The 14,752-nt window shown below is 39.1% G+C and overlaps 1 protein-coding gene across 5 annotated transcripts in view; it reads left to right on the forward strand.

Moving 5' to 3' along the window:
* The window catches only part of SUN1 (Sad1 and UNC84 domain containing 1), a 33,387-nt gene extending 19,152 nt beyond the window's left edge, over nucleotides 1-14,235 (forward strand). For 3 of the 5 annotated variants that reach the window (XM_082292201.1, XM_082292199.1, XM_082292200.1), the window contains exons 7-23: nucleotides 854-976; nucleotides 2,006-2,089; nucleotides 2,405-2,515; nucleotides 3,937-4,035; nucleotides 4,684-4,777; nucleotides 4,891-4,949; nucleotides 6,127-6,272; nucleotides 6,428-6,652; nucleotides 7,116-7,202; nucleotides 7,564-7,607; nucleotides 8,527-8,662; nucleotides 9,153-9,407; nucleotides 9,911-9,995; nucleotides 10,374-10,489; nucleotides 10,987-11,154; nucleotides 11,976-12,068; nucleotides 12,500-14,235. In XM_082292201.1, coding sequence (XP_082148327.1) covers nucleotides 854-976; nucleotides 2,006-2,089; nucleotides 2,405-2,515; nucleotides 3,937-4,035; nucleotides 4,684-4,777; nucleotides 4,891-4,949; nucleotides 6,127-6,272; nucleotides 6,428-6,652; nucleotides 7,116-7,202; nucleotides 7,564-7,607; nucleotides 8,527-8,662; nucleotides 9,153-9,407; nucleotides 9,911-9,995; nucleotides 10,374-10,489; nucleotides 10,987-11,154; nucleotides 11,976-12,068; nucleotides 12,500-12,613 — 2,039 coding nt within the window. In that variant the 3' untranslated portion in view covers nucleotides 12,614-14,235. Of the gene's footprint in view, nucleotides 1-853; nucleotides 977-2,005; nucleotides 2,090-2,404; nucleotides 2,516-3,936; nucleotides 4,036-4,683; nucleotides 4,778-4,890; nucleotides 4,950-6,126; nucleotides 6,273-6,427; nucleotides 6,653-7,115; nucleotides 7,203-7,563; nucleotides 7,608-8,526; nucleotides 8,663-9,152; nucleotides 9,408-9,910; nucleotides 9,996-10,373; nucleotides 10,490-10,986; nucleotides 11,155-11,975; nucleotides 12,069-12,499 lie in introns of those variants that run through there. The other 2 variants (XM_082292202.1, XR_014226871.1) reach the window with 2 other exon arrangements.
* Nucleotides 14,236-14,752: the final 517 nt, after the last annotated feature.

Below are 14,752 nucleotides of genomic sequence, written 5' to 3' on the forward strand. Positions count from 1 at the left end.
TTAGTCTTGAATGGAGTTTGTTTTCAGTACAAGAAATCAGTTTGTTTGAGCTATATGATATGACTTCAGATACGTGAGTTAAGTATTTGTTTTTAGTTAGTGTCTAGCACAGAGTGGAATTCTTTTGACTTGTACAGTCAACTACTTAAAGTGGCACTGCATGAAAACTCTTTCTGTGCTTCTGAGTTTGTATTCACATGAGAGAATTTTACTCATCTTTGTACATTCCTTTGTACTTTAACTAGAGGATTGGGTCAGATTTCGGGGGTGTGTGGGTGGGGAAAGGCACACACAGTCATGGCAGGTTTTGGGCATGTGGCTGAGTCTAGGACAGCAACAGTGGTGGATTGTGGCTTTGTTCCTGTGGTTCTGGAGAAGGGTGTGTCTCTAGCACTTCAGGCAGACCACTGTAGATGCTTCCTCTGATGTAACAGCAGGGAAGGTGTTGAGCAGTCTTCACTTTCAAATCCAGAATAACACTGCTAGTGTCTCTTTGGAACTGGGACCCCAAAATCAGGATCAGCAGCTCACATCAGTGAGGAATCCCAAGTTCCATAAGCAAGGAATTCAGTGCTCTTTAGAGTTCTGCATTCTCACTAAGCAAAGCTATTCTTGCTGAAGTTACAGATTTTGCCTTGAAGTCATTATCCAGGGTGTGTAGTTCTTACAAAAGCTTTGATGTGAAATCTAATATACCCAGACTTTTCAAACCACACTTGCTCAAGTTTAATACTCTTGGCTAAAGGCTTTCCCTGCTTCGTCCTCACTCTTACACAAGCTAATGGTGACCAGAGAACAGAATTACATATTTCTATGGATGAATAATTTGTATTCACACTGTTTTTTTCAATAGGAGGAACATACTTCTACATGAGTAAGATTCTACGATTGGTCAAAAATACTGCAGCATCTTTTGCATCACTATTAGTGCAACTATTTCAAATGGTTTTGCTGAAGCTGGGTTATGAATATAAAGGTACTTTTTCAGTTGTTGTCCTTGGTCTCCAAACAAAGACAGCGTGTGTATTGGCTTTTCTTTCTTATGGACTTCATCTTTGGCACTATGGTGATCTTCTTCTATAGTCTTTTGGCTGTCTCCTCTCTCAGTTTTTATTATTACCTCACTTGTGCTACACTTTTCATACCTTTCCTCTGTTTTCTCAAGATTCCTTTATACAAGATCCACATGCTGATTTTTACTAGAAAGTGGTAGAGAGTAACTTTTTAATTGAGAAATTTGATTTTTAAAAACTATGGTGATAGTGTCAAATTCTAATTTTTCAATGTCTTTAGGTCTCTCTTATCACCCTTAAATCTGCTGTGCACTTAAAGCTTGTTTAGATCTGTCTTGCAAAACTCAAACTGCTCTCATCACTCTGCACTACTTTAGAGCACATCTTGTTTTCCCTGAAAACATTCATTTCTTCTTTGGTGCTTTCTTTTCTATTACACCTGCTCTACAAGTGAAGTTAAATTGCCATAGACAGAAGGTAACTGATTTTTGCATGTGAGTAGAACTTTGCTCTCTTTCTTCTCTCTGCTCAGAGCCTTATAATTGCTAATGCTTTCTTCTCCTTCATGTAACAAGTTTGTTAAAATCAGCACAAATATGTAATGAATGGTTGACCCATTTGGTGGAATGTTGGGAACAGGGTCTTACTGAATGAGGGTTGGTTGGGGTTTGAGGTTTTTTTGGGTTTGTTTTCTTTGTTTTGTTTTGGGGGTTTTTTGTTTGGTTGGGTTTTTTTGTTTTGTTTTTTTTTTTAACAAGCTTTGCTCTCTGTAAAGAAGCAGAAAGATTTCTTTGAACCAATAGGCCCCCTGATATTTAAAGACAAAAGAATAAGATTGCACAGAGTAGGCTTCTTCTTCAGTCATTTTTCAGGTTTTCTGTGAGTAACCTGACTTTAATAGTGAACCAAGCCAGTTTAGCTAAAATCTGTGTATATGAAAGGCTTTGAACTTGAGAATTAGATTCCATGTGTGCTTTTTGAATGTGTTGCAGCTCACTCAGACTACTGTGGGAGCATGAATGTAAAGGAGTTCTACAGAGAAGATCGTCATCTTGGTGTGAATGAGGAATCAATATGTAAGTACAGTGATTAATGTTGTCTCAGCCTTGGGCTCTACAGCAGGTTGTTGCTGTAATAGTGGTATCAGACAGCCCCTGGCACTATGGAAGCTACAAAGTAAATACTTGGTTTCGACTTAGGTGTAGGGGGGGATGGTGATCCCCTGGTGTACTGTAGTCTTTCCCCCAGGAAGTTTCCTTCCCCTGAAGTTTTCTTAGCAGTTTTTGGGTTGATAGCTGATGATGTGAGTTAGACTTGTTCCAGTTATCTTGTAACAATCTTGACTTGATCCTGGCTTTATCCCATTAATCAACTGTTACCACAACCAACAGGTGATGACTGTAAGGGGAAGAAACATCTTGAAATATACACCACAGACCACATGCAATCCTCATGGGCTAAAAGGGTAGCAAGGACCATTTGGCACACCTTTTCTTCTGCAGGTTGACTTGGACATTTTTGTTTGCTTTTATTTTGCATCGCAATCTCAAAATGTTAATCATACGTGCTTTGTGTTTGGGGGTTTTTTCCTTCCTTCATCTATCAAAGTAGGGTAAAAATGTGCCTAGTCAACTAACTTCCTTAACACCTCTTCTGTCTGACTTCTTGCTCTGATTGACTGCTCTTCTTTTGCACAAGCGTGGCAGGCTGCTTACCTATTAGTGAAAACAAGGTGTAGGGTAACGTGCACCTCATCTGTTAAAAGGAACGAGTCAGATTGTTAATTTATTGCACTTCAGGGAGATTTGTATGCATGATAGGTTGAAAAGCTGACTTTAAATGAAAGCAAGGTATGAGATACTCGTATGAAGGTTATTTGAATAAAGGGGTTTTAACATTTTATTTTTGTTCTAGTGATAGTCAATTTTTACAGGAATCTTATGTAGGGATAGAATCTACCCTGTGAGATGAGCGCTCCCTAGCTTGAATGACAGAGGCATCAAGAATCTGTTGAGTGTTCTTTATACAGCAAAGGAAAATGATTTGAGACACTTCAGTCACCTAAATGATTTGCAAAACATTGGGTTGGTATATCTATAATCCCTCAGATTAACCCAGACATATCTGCTAATCTAAAAATGTAGGATTAATTTCTAGACATATACTGTGTAGTTTGTTCTGTAGAAAGATTGGTCCTAGTCTTGGACATAGTAATTGTTGGCCTCAGCAGGCTTTAAGTTACAGCATTTTCTTACAGTGCATTTCTTACAGTGCATATTACAGGGTGGGGGTGTTCGGTGGTGGCAGTTTTGTTCTCTTCAAGAGATACAAAACTGTCGTACTGAACATCCTTGGGAACACACAGCCTAATGAAAATTGACTGCTTGTAACTTTCAGTAGGGAATATTTTCTATCAGTATTTCCTAGACGTCACTGGAATTTTAAATTTTCAATTGTTCTTGCTTCTCAACAGTAACCCAGATAATGAACTTGATACGTAATTTTGAACAAATAAGATGCTTTTAATGTTATGATGTTCTTAAAGCTTGCTTTTATGGTAGTACTCTTGCTATTCTCTGCTACACTTTGCATGGCATTGTTAGATAAACATGTTACAAAATGTAAACTTTGATTTTGGAAAAAATGATATTCTAATGGCACAGATGGTGTTCATTCTGTTTATCTCTGTCCCTGAGAATTCAGTTTCTAAACTGTCTTGGTTTTACTTTACTTCATATTTATTAGCGGCTTGCTTTGCTTTAAAGTAGTGGAGAACCAAGTTTGAGATTACTGAAAGGTATGGTTTAAAATTCTGCAGAACATGGGATGGGCAGGGGGCTGAGTGTGTTCACTGCATGTACTGAAGAGAACCTTCATCTCCTTTGTGTCTGTTACCACATGGAGTTAATTTGTTACAATCCAGGTTACTTTATGCTTCACGTGTTGCGATCAGTGGGAGCAACGGGATGGCTTGTGTCACAGAAGGTGTTGTCTCTACTTTGGCTGGCCCTTCTTTCTCCAGGTTACTATTCTAATCCGTGTGTGTGTGCATTGCCTGTTCCTTTTGGCAAACTAGGGGACTGCAGGGACTTACACTAATTCAGCCTGCTTGTGCTGTAGCTTTTGTATCTTGAAATGCATGTGCTACTTTATTGACCAAAATACGCTTAATGAGAGGGTGTGTTTCTGTTCACAGGCATAACAGGAGACTAACCAGACTGTTTCATGAGGGAATGAGTATGTGAATAGCACTGAATATGGGGTGTCAGGCATAATGGGGCGTGTTTGGTTTGGCAGTCACTTCCTATATTGGTATTCCTCTTGCAAGAACTGCTGCTGCTAACCTGTGCATTTCCTGGAGCATACTGAGGTCTCCAGTGTGTGATAACTTGTGTTCAGACATTAATACTGAATTTCCAGCGAGGTAGCATTGCCATAACAAATGAGCACTTCATTTCCTTGCATGGCTGTTGATCTTGTTGAGTAGTTGATGTTACAATGCTGTCATACTTGTGATATCTAGCTGTTAATAAGCTGCATGCATTGCCTTATCCATGCATTTCTTCACTCTGCAAAGCGTTGTTGGTCACAGCTGCGTGTCCCTCTGCTTGGTTTCTTTGAACATGTGCTGCAGTAATTACATTTCACACTCCCACCTTTTGTCTTCTAGGGAGGGCAGCTTCTGGCATGTTCAGGTTGCTTAGAACTGGGTGGTATCAACTTGTTACTCTGATGTCTTTGCTCAAGGTGTTTCTTGTAAGAAGGTGTGTATCATTTGAAATTATTGTTTTGTGAGCAAGTTATTTACCCAGTTATAATATAAAAATTAATTATGGTAAATGTATTCTTTCTTGTAAACTTCCCTCTCTTTCTCTAGATGCCTTCCGAAGAACTACAGGTGGTTACTGTTTCTTATCCCACTCCTGTTTCTACTAGGTATGTCAATTGTTCACTTATAATACAAATCAGAGTGTGTACTACAGCTGTTCCAAAATAACATTTTTAGTTGATTTATGAAGAAGATGCAGAAGTGGAAAAAAGCAAGTTTGTTTGTGAACAGGGCAGTAATTCAAGCCTACAGGGTAGTGACAAGTCAGTGAGCTTTCTCCTTGTCCTGAAAGTAATATCATTAATTTAATTGCATAGAGCTCTTTAGAAAGAGTGGTTGAGTAAGTAAATGCACTGAAGTCCTTTCTTCTTTTCCTCCCATCGTAGGAGTAGCAATGAAAGAGTAGGCTGTGTACTGATTGCTTTGTCAGTCTCCATAAAAGTGTGGTTAAGTTTTTACAAACTCATCCTGTCTTTCCTTTGCTCTAGACCATGTTTTAGTTGCTTAAGATACTGCTGACTTTAGACTGGTTAGTAGACAGTGTTCCAGGCCAGCTGTCAACTTTGAAATTAAGCAAATTAAGTTTGAAGTATTTACCAGAAGTGCTAAGCCATTTCTGAAAAGCAGTTTCATGTTTTTGTGAGACTTACAAATTTGCAGCTATTTTGTGGAGAAGATGAAGCTGCTTGGAAACCTACATTGGGGATTCAAAGTCCTCTGTACAAGGGTCAACAAGGAAAGAATTTACCCTGTGTAGAAAAAGTTGCTACTTCCCACTAAGATATTGCAAAAATAAGTGTAATCTTGTGAAATGCTGTTTTATTTCCATGGAAGCCTAAGTTTCCTCCAACTTTGATTAGCTATTGCGCAATGTCATCTGTAGTAAGTGTATAATGCAACGTATTTTCTGTGGAGATAAAAAGCAGCACTTGCATCTGCCTTCAGAAAATGTGGCCTGTCCTAATCAGCAAATGTGATCAAGGTGCCAGGGAAGCAGTAGAACCAAGTTTAAGCTTGTACCATGATTTATCTAAGTGCAAGTTCCCTGCCTCACAACTGTGTGAGTGGGACTGATGGATGTTCCCCAATATTTTTGAGTGTTTGATTTAAAAATGTTAAAGCTGACTCATGGTGATTTTTGTTTAGACTTGGAGTAGTGTCCGTTGTGTGGCACCTGCCTTGCAAACTGAAGGTAGCTGTGTCCTTAAAAAGACCATTTGTAGATGTAAGCAGTTGGAAGGGAGAATTCTTTTGAACACGTGTTGCTTTTTGTTTCTGTTCTAGGAATGTGGTTCTGGGGGCTTAATGGCTTCATTTCATTATTACCTCCATTGAACTGGACAAGAATTGACAGAATACAGAAAACAGATGATTCTGTTCATGTTCCTGAACCGCAACATGATTCTTTTCATTCTGTGCAACCTCCAAAGGTGAGGGAGAACAGTCTAAGGAAGAACTTGCATATATTTAAGACCTCTTAACTCCCATGTCTTCAATATTTTTCAATAACTACTTATTGAACAAGAGTAATGTAAATAAGTGTCTTGATTTTTTTATATATTAAAGCATTATCTTTATACTTCAGGATACCATAAATATCTTTGACTTTGGTCGCATAAGTGAGCTGGAAAAGCAAATGGCCTTCATGTCCGACAGATGCCATGACCATAACAAAGAATATAACAAAGTGATGAGCCTACTCCAGAATCTTCAAGATCAGGTTGCCACAATGAGTGACAGAAGTGAAACATTGAACTTAATAAAAAATGTCATGAGTCAGCATCTTGAAGATATGAAATTGGAGGAAAAGGTAAGACAGTCAGTTATTGATGTTTCCTGATACTGACTGAAGTTTTACTAATGCAATTTGACTGGAGGATTCTTTTTCTGCTCTAGAAATAACCAATAGGTAGTAAAGGCCAGGGAGTAGTTGAGGGCATTTGTTCCTCCTTTGTTACTGCTGACAAAGGATTGATTGCAGACAGGTGGCCTAAAGTACATTCCTACATTGCTGAAAAGCTGCTGGATTTATCCTGTTTCCATACAGATAAAGAATACTATAGGAAAGGCTAGTGACCTGTGTATGGCCCCTACTACAGCTGAATCAGACTTCTGGATTTATTACAGATTCTGTAATTTCTCACACTACCTTCAGGATAAATCACTTAAACATTCACAGAAAGGAATGAAAATTACACTTTGCAGAAGATATCAGTTATGGTATTTGTACTCCAAAAGAAAATACACCCCCTTTTTCTTCCCTCTTTTTTAAGACTGACTTCCTGGCTTTGCATAAAGAGCATGAGTTGCGCATCCAGACGCTGGAAGACCTTCTTAGAAAACTCTCTGCTGAATCCAAGGTATTGAAAGTGAGCTTTGATGACTTGTTCTAATTGTAACCTGTTGATAAAACAGAGTAAGTTTTTTTTATTTGCTGTCCCAAACAGCAGTCTGGCTGTTACAGTTCCCTAAGTCTCAAAACTTGTTTGTGTTTCTGCTCCCCCTTCTTGGAGAGGGTTTCATTCCAAGTTTAAAAATTATTCCCTTGACCAGTGAGGCAGGTTCTATTTGGAATGAAACATATTATACAGAGGCACAAACATTGTGAGCACAGTCCTGTACAGATGGTGCTAAAATTTATTTTCATATAACATTCTTTACCCTCTTTCTGTCACTTGAGTTTCTTTGTCTCTGATAAAACTTAACTTTTGTATTTTTTAGGACATCCAGAAGGAGCTTGACATAGCCAAATCAAAAACAGTGAGGTATAAGCACTTTTCAAATATATTTTGCTTTTTCACTCCTGATGCCAACTGACAGTGATTTGTGTGTTGTTCTTCCCAATATAACAATCCTTATCTTGTATCAGTTAACTGACCCTGAGAGTTTGTATTGTCAGCAAGAGCACTTCTGTCTTGTACTGCATTTCAGCTGTGATGCTGAACATCAGCACAGGGCCCCCCTCTGGTGTGGGGGGCAACCCTACAACAACACTTTCACATAGCGGAGGAGAATGAGGGACTTCTCATCCTGTTATAAATGCATTAGAATCTTCCTTCAGATCACTTAGTGAAATATACAGTAACTGCTTTTGATGGGCTTTATATTTAAATTCTTAAATTGGATCAATTCTAATGTTTGTCTCTGTTTTTTGGCTTATTTGCTGAATTGCCATTTAAATTAGAATGAAATGTAAAATGGCCTTAGAATGATGGAGGAGACCTTTTTTCCATAGCACTCACTGGAGACTGATCTGTATTGAGCATATATGAGCTGCTGTTTGTAACTCAGCACTGCCTCTGGAGTTACTCTGGTTTGGGTGAGGTAGCCTGAAACTTGCTCTAACCACTGGCAACATCACACAAATAAAGTTTGACTGGTTTGTCAGAAGCCCTTAAATTCCCCAAAGTCTGTATATGAGTTACCAGCTTGTCAGCCTGGTAATAATCTGAATTCATCACTGCTGGATTTTTCCGTAACTTCAGAATACTTTGCTTTGAATACATTAATTCTAAGGATGCCTTAAGTAACATCTTCAAAGAGCTGCAAGTTCTGTGTGTATTGTGGTGAACAGTTGAGGTAGGAAAGCACTTTCTATTAGACAAGTATATTCTCACACCTTTGGAATTTGATGGAATGATTCCAACTGCTCTTTCCTAATGATTGACTCCTTGTTTTTGTCAGAGATGATGATCAATATAGTCTACTTGTGTCCAAAATTAAAAAGCTAGAACTAGAGCTGTCTTATATGAAATCGGAGCTGTTATCTGGGCAAAGTGTGAAGACGAGTTGTGAGAAAATGGATGTCATTCATGAAAAAGTAAGTTCTGCAACTTCTCTAACTGTCCCAGTAAAATTTGGTATTACTTGGTTTTGTTCACTAACTTTCTTGAAATGCACTGCAGTCAGTAACATGGGGATAATATTAATCTTACAGAATGACAGTGTTCTGTGTAGGGTTACTGTGAATTTTTTTGTTAGTGCATAACACTTGAATACACAGGAGTTCATGGCTTGTTTTCTACAATGGCAGGGGTTTGCTTGTAAGTCATGATGTAGTAGCAGTTCTCTGTACAGTTCTTTGCTGTTGATGTATTTTGTTAACCCATGCAAATATGGAAAAGACACTTATGTAAAAGTGAGTTAGGTTTGTTATCTGAGAGTTGCTGTTAAAAGAATTTTAAGTTCCTTTGAAGCCTTTTAAAAGGTCTGACTGGAATGTAGCCAACAAAATAATACAGGATTATCAACTATGACTTAAATAATATTTGTAAAAACTAATAATTGTAATTGTTAATGGCTTCTACTAGGTAGATGCCCAGGTCAAAGAATCTGTCAAGCTAATGCTTTTTGGTGATCATCAAGAAGACTTTCCTGAATCACTTCTCCAGTGGCTTACCTCCAATTTTGTGAGCAAAAGTGATCTACAGACTTTGCTGCGGGATCTTGAGTTGCAGATCCTCAAGAATATTACTCTCCATATGTCTGTAACAAACCAAAAAGTAACATCTGAAGTAGTCACAAACGCTGTGACCAATGCAGGGATTTCTGGAATCACAGAAGCGGTGAGTGAGTTTTAAGGTCTCAAAAGTTCAACTGAAACTGGAAAGAGTTATTTCATGGGCATTTTGTGGAGCATAACTGTCAGCATAAATGTTAATGGTTTTAGGAGATGTCAGGAACATCAGCTGAAATGAGGAGGGCTGCAGAAAATGCTTTATTGAGTGTATTCTTACAGCATTGATTGTTGCCTGTTGTGAATATTTGCATTTTTTCAAAGTGTGTTATCTTGAAAATTGAAGAATTCCCAAGAGACAAGTATACCAAAGAAATGCAGCTCAGGGTCTTGGGAAGAATTTAAAGAAAGCAGCAGTCAAAATGCAGTATGAATTTGTATTCTAAGATAGACAACTGTGCGTTAAAAGTGGCCTCTGTCTTAAAAGAGGCTTTCAAAGACTTGTGATGAAGTGCAGCGTCTCAAAAATAGATATATAGATATAAATTATTTTATCACTTGATCTTACTAAAACATTTCTCCTTACATTGTCTTGCATGTGTACACCTATAGCAAGCACAGATTATTGTAAATAATGCACTGAAACTCTACTCTCAAGACAAGACTGGGATGGTGGATTTTGCCTTGGAATCTGGAGGTAAGTAGCGGAGGAAACACCATTTTTACTATTCGTGCTTTTAGTAGTATTTACTAGAAATCTTAAAATTAAAAGAGTGTTTTCATGTGTTGCCTGATCATCAGATGAGTGCAATCTGTGATGGTGTGTACAGGGCTGTGCATCAGCCTAGGTGTGCATGGACAGGGATAGAATAGTTCTCAACATGTCTACAACTGGATAAGAAAGAAATGAAAAACCTTTAACCTGTTCTTAAAATAACACTGTACGTGATAGAAGCACTGTACCCCAGAAAATTATTAGGTCTTAACAATATCTGCTTTATATAAATCTCTGCCTTAATTACTCACTCCTTCTTGAAGACTTTTATCTCTGCTAACCTGATCTATCTTTTTTGAGGTGGCAGCATACTGAGTACTCGCTGTTCTGAAACCTACGAGACCAAGACAGCGTTAATTAGCCTCTTTGGAATTCCTCTGTGGTACTTCTCTCAGTCTCCCAGAGTGGTGATTCAGGTAATTAAAGGCCAAGTAAACAAATGCAGCAATGTTATTTTGTGTTAGTGGTTTGGATGGCTCTTTGGGTGCTGGTTGTGTCTCTGTAATATACTGGGGGTAGAGGTACTCTGAACTATGTTCCCAAGAGTGGGATTCTTCTGGTAGTCCCTGGACACAGTCCTACTCTAGCAAAATTAAGACTCACAGGAAGCTTGGGTGGTGCACTGGACTTGTGCAAAGTGTGAGGGCTGGGAGGGTTCTTGTTGAGAAGTAATCTCTAAGGTAGGTCTTCAAAACACCACAGGTGGCTCAGGTGGATGTGGTGTCTTCCTGAAGAGTTCCACCAAGGAGATTATTCCTGTCCCTTACTGTCTAAGACTGTCCCTAAGAATTCAGGATTCATTACAACTCTTTATTACTCTTTATTTTTATTTTTTTAAAAAATTATGAAACACTTGTAGCATTGTTTTTGTTGTTGTGTCCCACCTTGTTCTCTTCACCTTCCTTCTGTACAGCCGGACATGTATCCAGGAAACTGCTGGGCTTTCAAAGGATCACAGGGCTATCTTGTGGTGAGACTTTCCATGAAGATCTATCCTACTGCCTTTACATTGGAACACATACCAAAAACTCTTTCACCAACAGGAAATATCACCAGTGCTCCTAGGAATTTTTCAGTATATGTAAGTCTGTCTCTGAATTTAAGTTGACGTTTGTACATAGAATATTTGTGTTACATACCTTGGAAAATAGTAACTTGAGGGACGATAGCTAAGAAGATGATAAACTGTTTCACTCATTGGTCTTAAAATGAGGTGGTCTTTAGGAGCTTTGAGAGTAGGAATAAGAAGTGTTGCAACTAATTTTGGGTGAGTTATTTCTTTACTCTTGCCTTAGAGAGTAGTAAACACTTTTGGAGGGAGATAATGTTTTTTTAGTTGGTCTAGTTCTTTTGTACACTTTGTTTCATTTTCCCTCCTGTTCTTTCTCTCTACACTCACTACCCCTCCCATTTTGTCTCTGCACCTTATCTGTTATGTGCCTTAACTAATTTTTTAAATTCGTTTTACCCAGCACCACAGTTGTGTAGGCAGGATTTGGAACAGAGGAGACCACAGGCTACATCAGAGTGTAGTTACAATGGCTGAGAACTTTTTGTCAGGCTTTTCTAAATGCTTAAACAGTCACCTGCAAACATCTCAATCTTGGCATGAACCTTGATGTTCTCTCATTGCTTGTCCTGAGCAGTATTGTATACTGCAGTAGGGGTTTAGCCATGGAAATTAAGAGGTTTGACTAAGAAAACACGGAAACAGCACAACTATTTACAGTGCAGGAAACTGGAGTACAAGCTGTGCTTGGACTTTAAATTACATGGGAAACATTCTGATCCTGGCTTTACAGACCTCCAAGTGCTGTCTCTTGATATCTGCTATGTAGACATGCTTCTAGGTTGGGTTTGATTGGAAATATGATGGAAGCAAAAATCTTTATCTTGTTACAGGGTCTGGATGATGAATATCAAGAAGAAGGCAAGCTTCTAGGAGAGTATGTCTATGATCAAGAAGGAGAACCGCTGCAGATGTTTCCAGTGATGGTAAGTCTGGATTGTAAAATTTAAAGTGTCAGAAGAAAATTACTTTTATTTTCTTTTTTGCTGCATGCAATGAGCAGCAAAGGGCAAAGGCCTTGTTCTCATCTGGGCGCTGTAGAACCTGGGGTAGAAGGTATCTACCTCTGCCTCAGCATCTACGGCCCAAATAGATGAGAGGGGAGGAAGGCTTGTTGCCCTCTGGCCACAAATGGTCAGAAGTTGCTAAACATGGGAAGAGTCTGTTCCATGCTGCTTCAGACTCACAAATAATTGTAAGGCAAGGAAGGTTCTGTTCAAAGGAACAGAAAAGTCCCAAGGCATAACTTAGTTATTAATGACTGTTGGTACTTGCAGGAACCTAAGAAAGCTTCAGTTGCAGCTGTTTATACCAGAACCCTGACACTGGTTTGTGTGTTTGCTTTTTCCTTTTCCAGGAGAAAAATGAAGACGCATTCCAAATAGTGGAGCTGAGGATTTTCTCTAACTGGGGCCATGCCGAGTACACCTGCCTTTATCGGTTCAGAGTGCACGGGAAACCTGCCGAGTAATCCACACTACAGCTGGGGGTGGCTGCTTTGTACATTTTGTTCCTAATCTGTATATACTGGGAAGCCTACAACACTGGACTCTGTAAAGGACGAGGATGCAAGATACACACTGCAGAACTGTTGATCCTCTGATAAAGGCAGAAGACTGTCAGCAGAAATGTATAAACCCTAATTTTTATTTGCTCTAAGGCTCAGCTTGTAATTGCCAGTTCGCTTCATATTTGTGTCCATGCTGAGAGAAATAATGCATGCAAACAGCTCTGGTTCATAAAGCCCAGTTGGCAAACAGGTAACACATATTTTATTACAAATGAATGTATAGGTTTTTTTTAAAGAATAAACCACACTTTCTGCAACTAGGAATCTGTTCTTTTTTAATCCAGGACTTGACTGCATACTTTTGCTAGCTTGGCACCATAAGCCAAAAACTGTGGTACATTTCGAACACCGACTGTGGCTAAAGGTGTCCTTCAGTTGACAGTTGGTTTTGACCTTTTTGGTGGATCCAAAAGGGCTTCTTTGCTACATGTTGAATATAATAACTACTACTGTCAGGGAAAGCTAACACAACCAAAACCAGTTTAAACACCAGCGACTGAGAATGCTTTACTGTAATTTGTGGCTGTGAATTGCTCTAAAAGTCAGGGATAACTTTAAGTAACTGAAGTTATTTTAAGGGTTTTTACCATGGCAACTCGGCCAGTTTGTTCTTTTTTTAGTGTCAATTCCAAATCGACCTTGATGTACTGACTGACTGGCTCAGAGCTGATTGCTCAGTAACCTGCTAAATTGCTCAGTAAACACTGCTATACAGCAGTTGAACTACCTTAGTTTGTCAAAAGTGATCTCTTTGGGACAAGATTTCCTTAGACTGGTTGATTGTTATACTCCATAAATGTTGTACAGTGAGAATTCAGTGTGTGGAAAACAAGCCTGAAGTAATTCTTGCTGCGTCACATTTACAAGAGGGATTTGAGCTCAGCGCTGCTGTGTGCAAACACGGGCATTCCTCATCCTCCCCACAAGCCTTAGTCGGGTACCAGATGAGTAGAGTTGCTCTTGGAAACAACATTTCCACGTAGAACAAGAAGAAACTGCTTATTGCTCCCTTTAGCCTTGCTGCTTTGAAGATCCTTTTTGGAAAAGATTCCTGAAATTTACTTGTATGCAGAATTTTTATCTTGCTGTTCTAGTGCATTTTGTAGTTCCACAGAACTGTTACCACATGGACCTGCTGACTGGTTTTCTGAATTGAGTTATGTATGTTGCACAACAGTCCTCGAATGTTCAAAATACAAAAGTCTCCATGTGAAGAACTGTTTTTCACTCGACCTGGAGACAGAACCTATGGCCTACGCAGAGGAGTAGATGACACATGTACAGGTGTTTTCATATTATAGGTTACCTATTTAAAATTAGAATTATCCTGTATAAATTGAAATTAGGTAGCTGGGGGGGAATATTTTGAATAACACTAACTTATTTTTTAAAAAGTAAGATAGGACTTTGTGCAATGTATTTTTGTAAATGCTTTTCAAAATGTCTGTTATTCTTTGCTGCCTCCAAACTGACAAGATGCTATTGAGATGTTTAAATAAAGAGTTTTAATTTTTGAAAGTGCATGTAATACTTGAAGCAAGAAATAAAGCCTCTTTTCTGTATTTTTTTTTTTTTATCAGTTGCTTAAATAAGTGAGGAAAGATTGTGATTTTAAAATTTCTCTGAGCTGGGGCAGGGCTGAGGAGATTTCACTCGGGCTTTTACAAGGGGCAGAGTTACAAAGCTTTAAGGGGTAGGTCCAGGAGCACCGTGTGGTTGGTAGGTAAACATCACAGATGGAGATTTGGAAGAAAGGCACACCTGGCTCGCTGCGGGCTGCCTTTCAGCTGCGTGCAGGCTGGGGCTTTGGTTTAATTCCTGTTCCTTAGCCTTGCCTTTATCCCTGAGCCAGAGCAGTCCTGAGTCAGTCTTATTGCCTGCGCTCCATTAACCATTCCTTGATATATATTTTATTATTATTATTCTGCAGTTTCCTGTGCTGTTGTGCGCTCCAGCTCCGGTCTTGTCCCGGCTCCGCTTCCCGGGGTTCCTCTCCCGCCGTTACCGCTCCGCCCGCCCGCGGGGCCGCTCGGGGCGCCG

The sequence above is a fragment of the Coloeus monedula genome, assembly GCF_965178545.1.
Source record: "Coloeus monedula genome assembly, chromosome: 16".
NCBI lineage: Eukaryota > Metazoa > Chordata > Aves > Passeriformes > Corvidae > Coloeus > Coloeus monedula.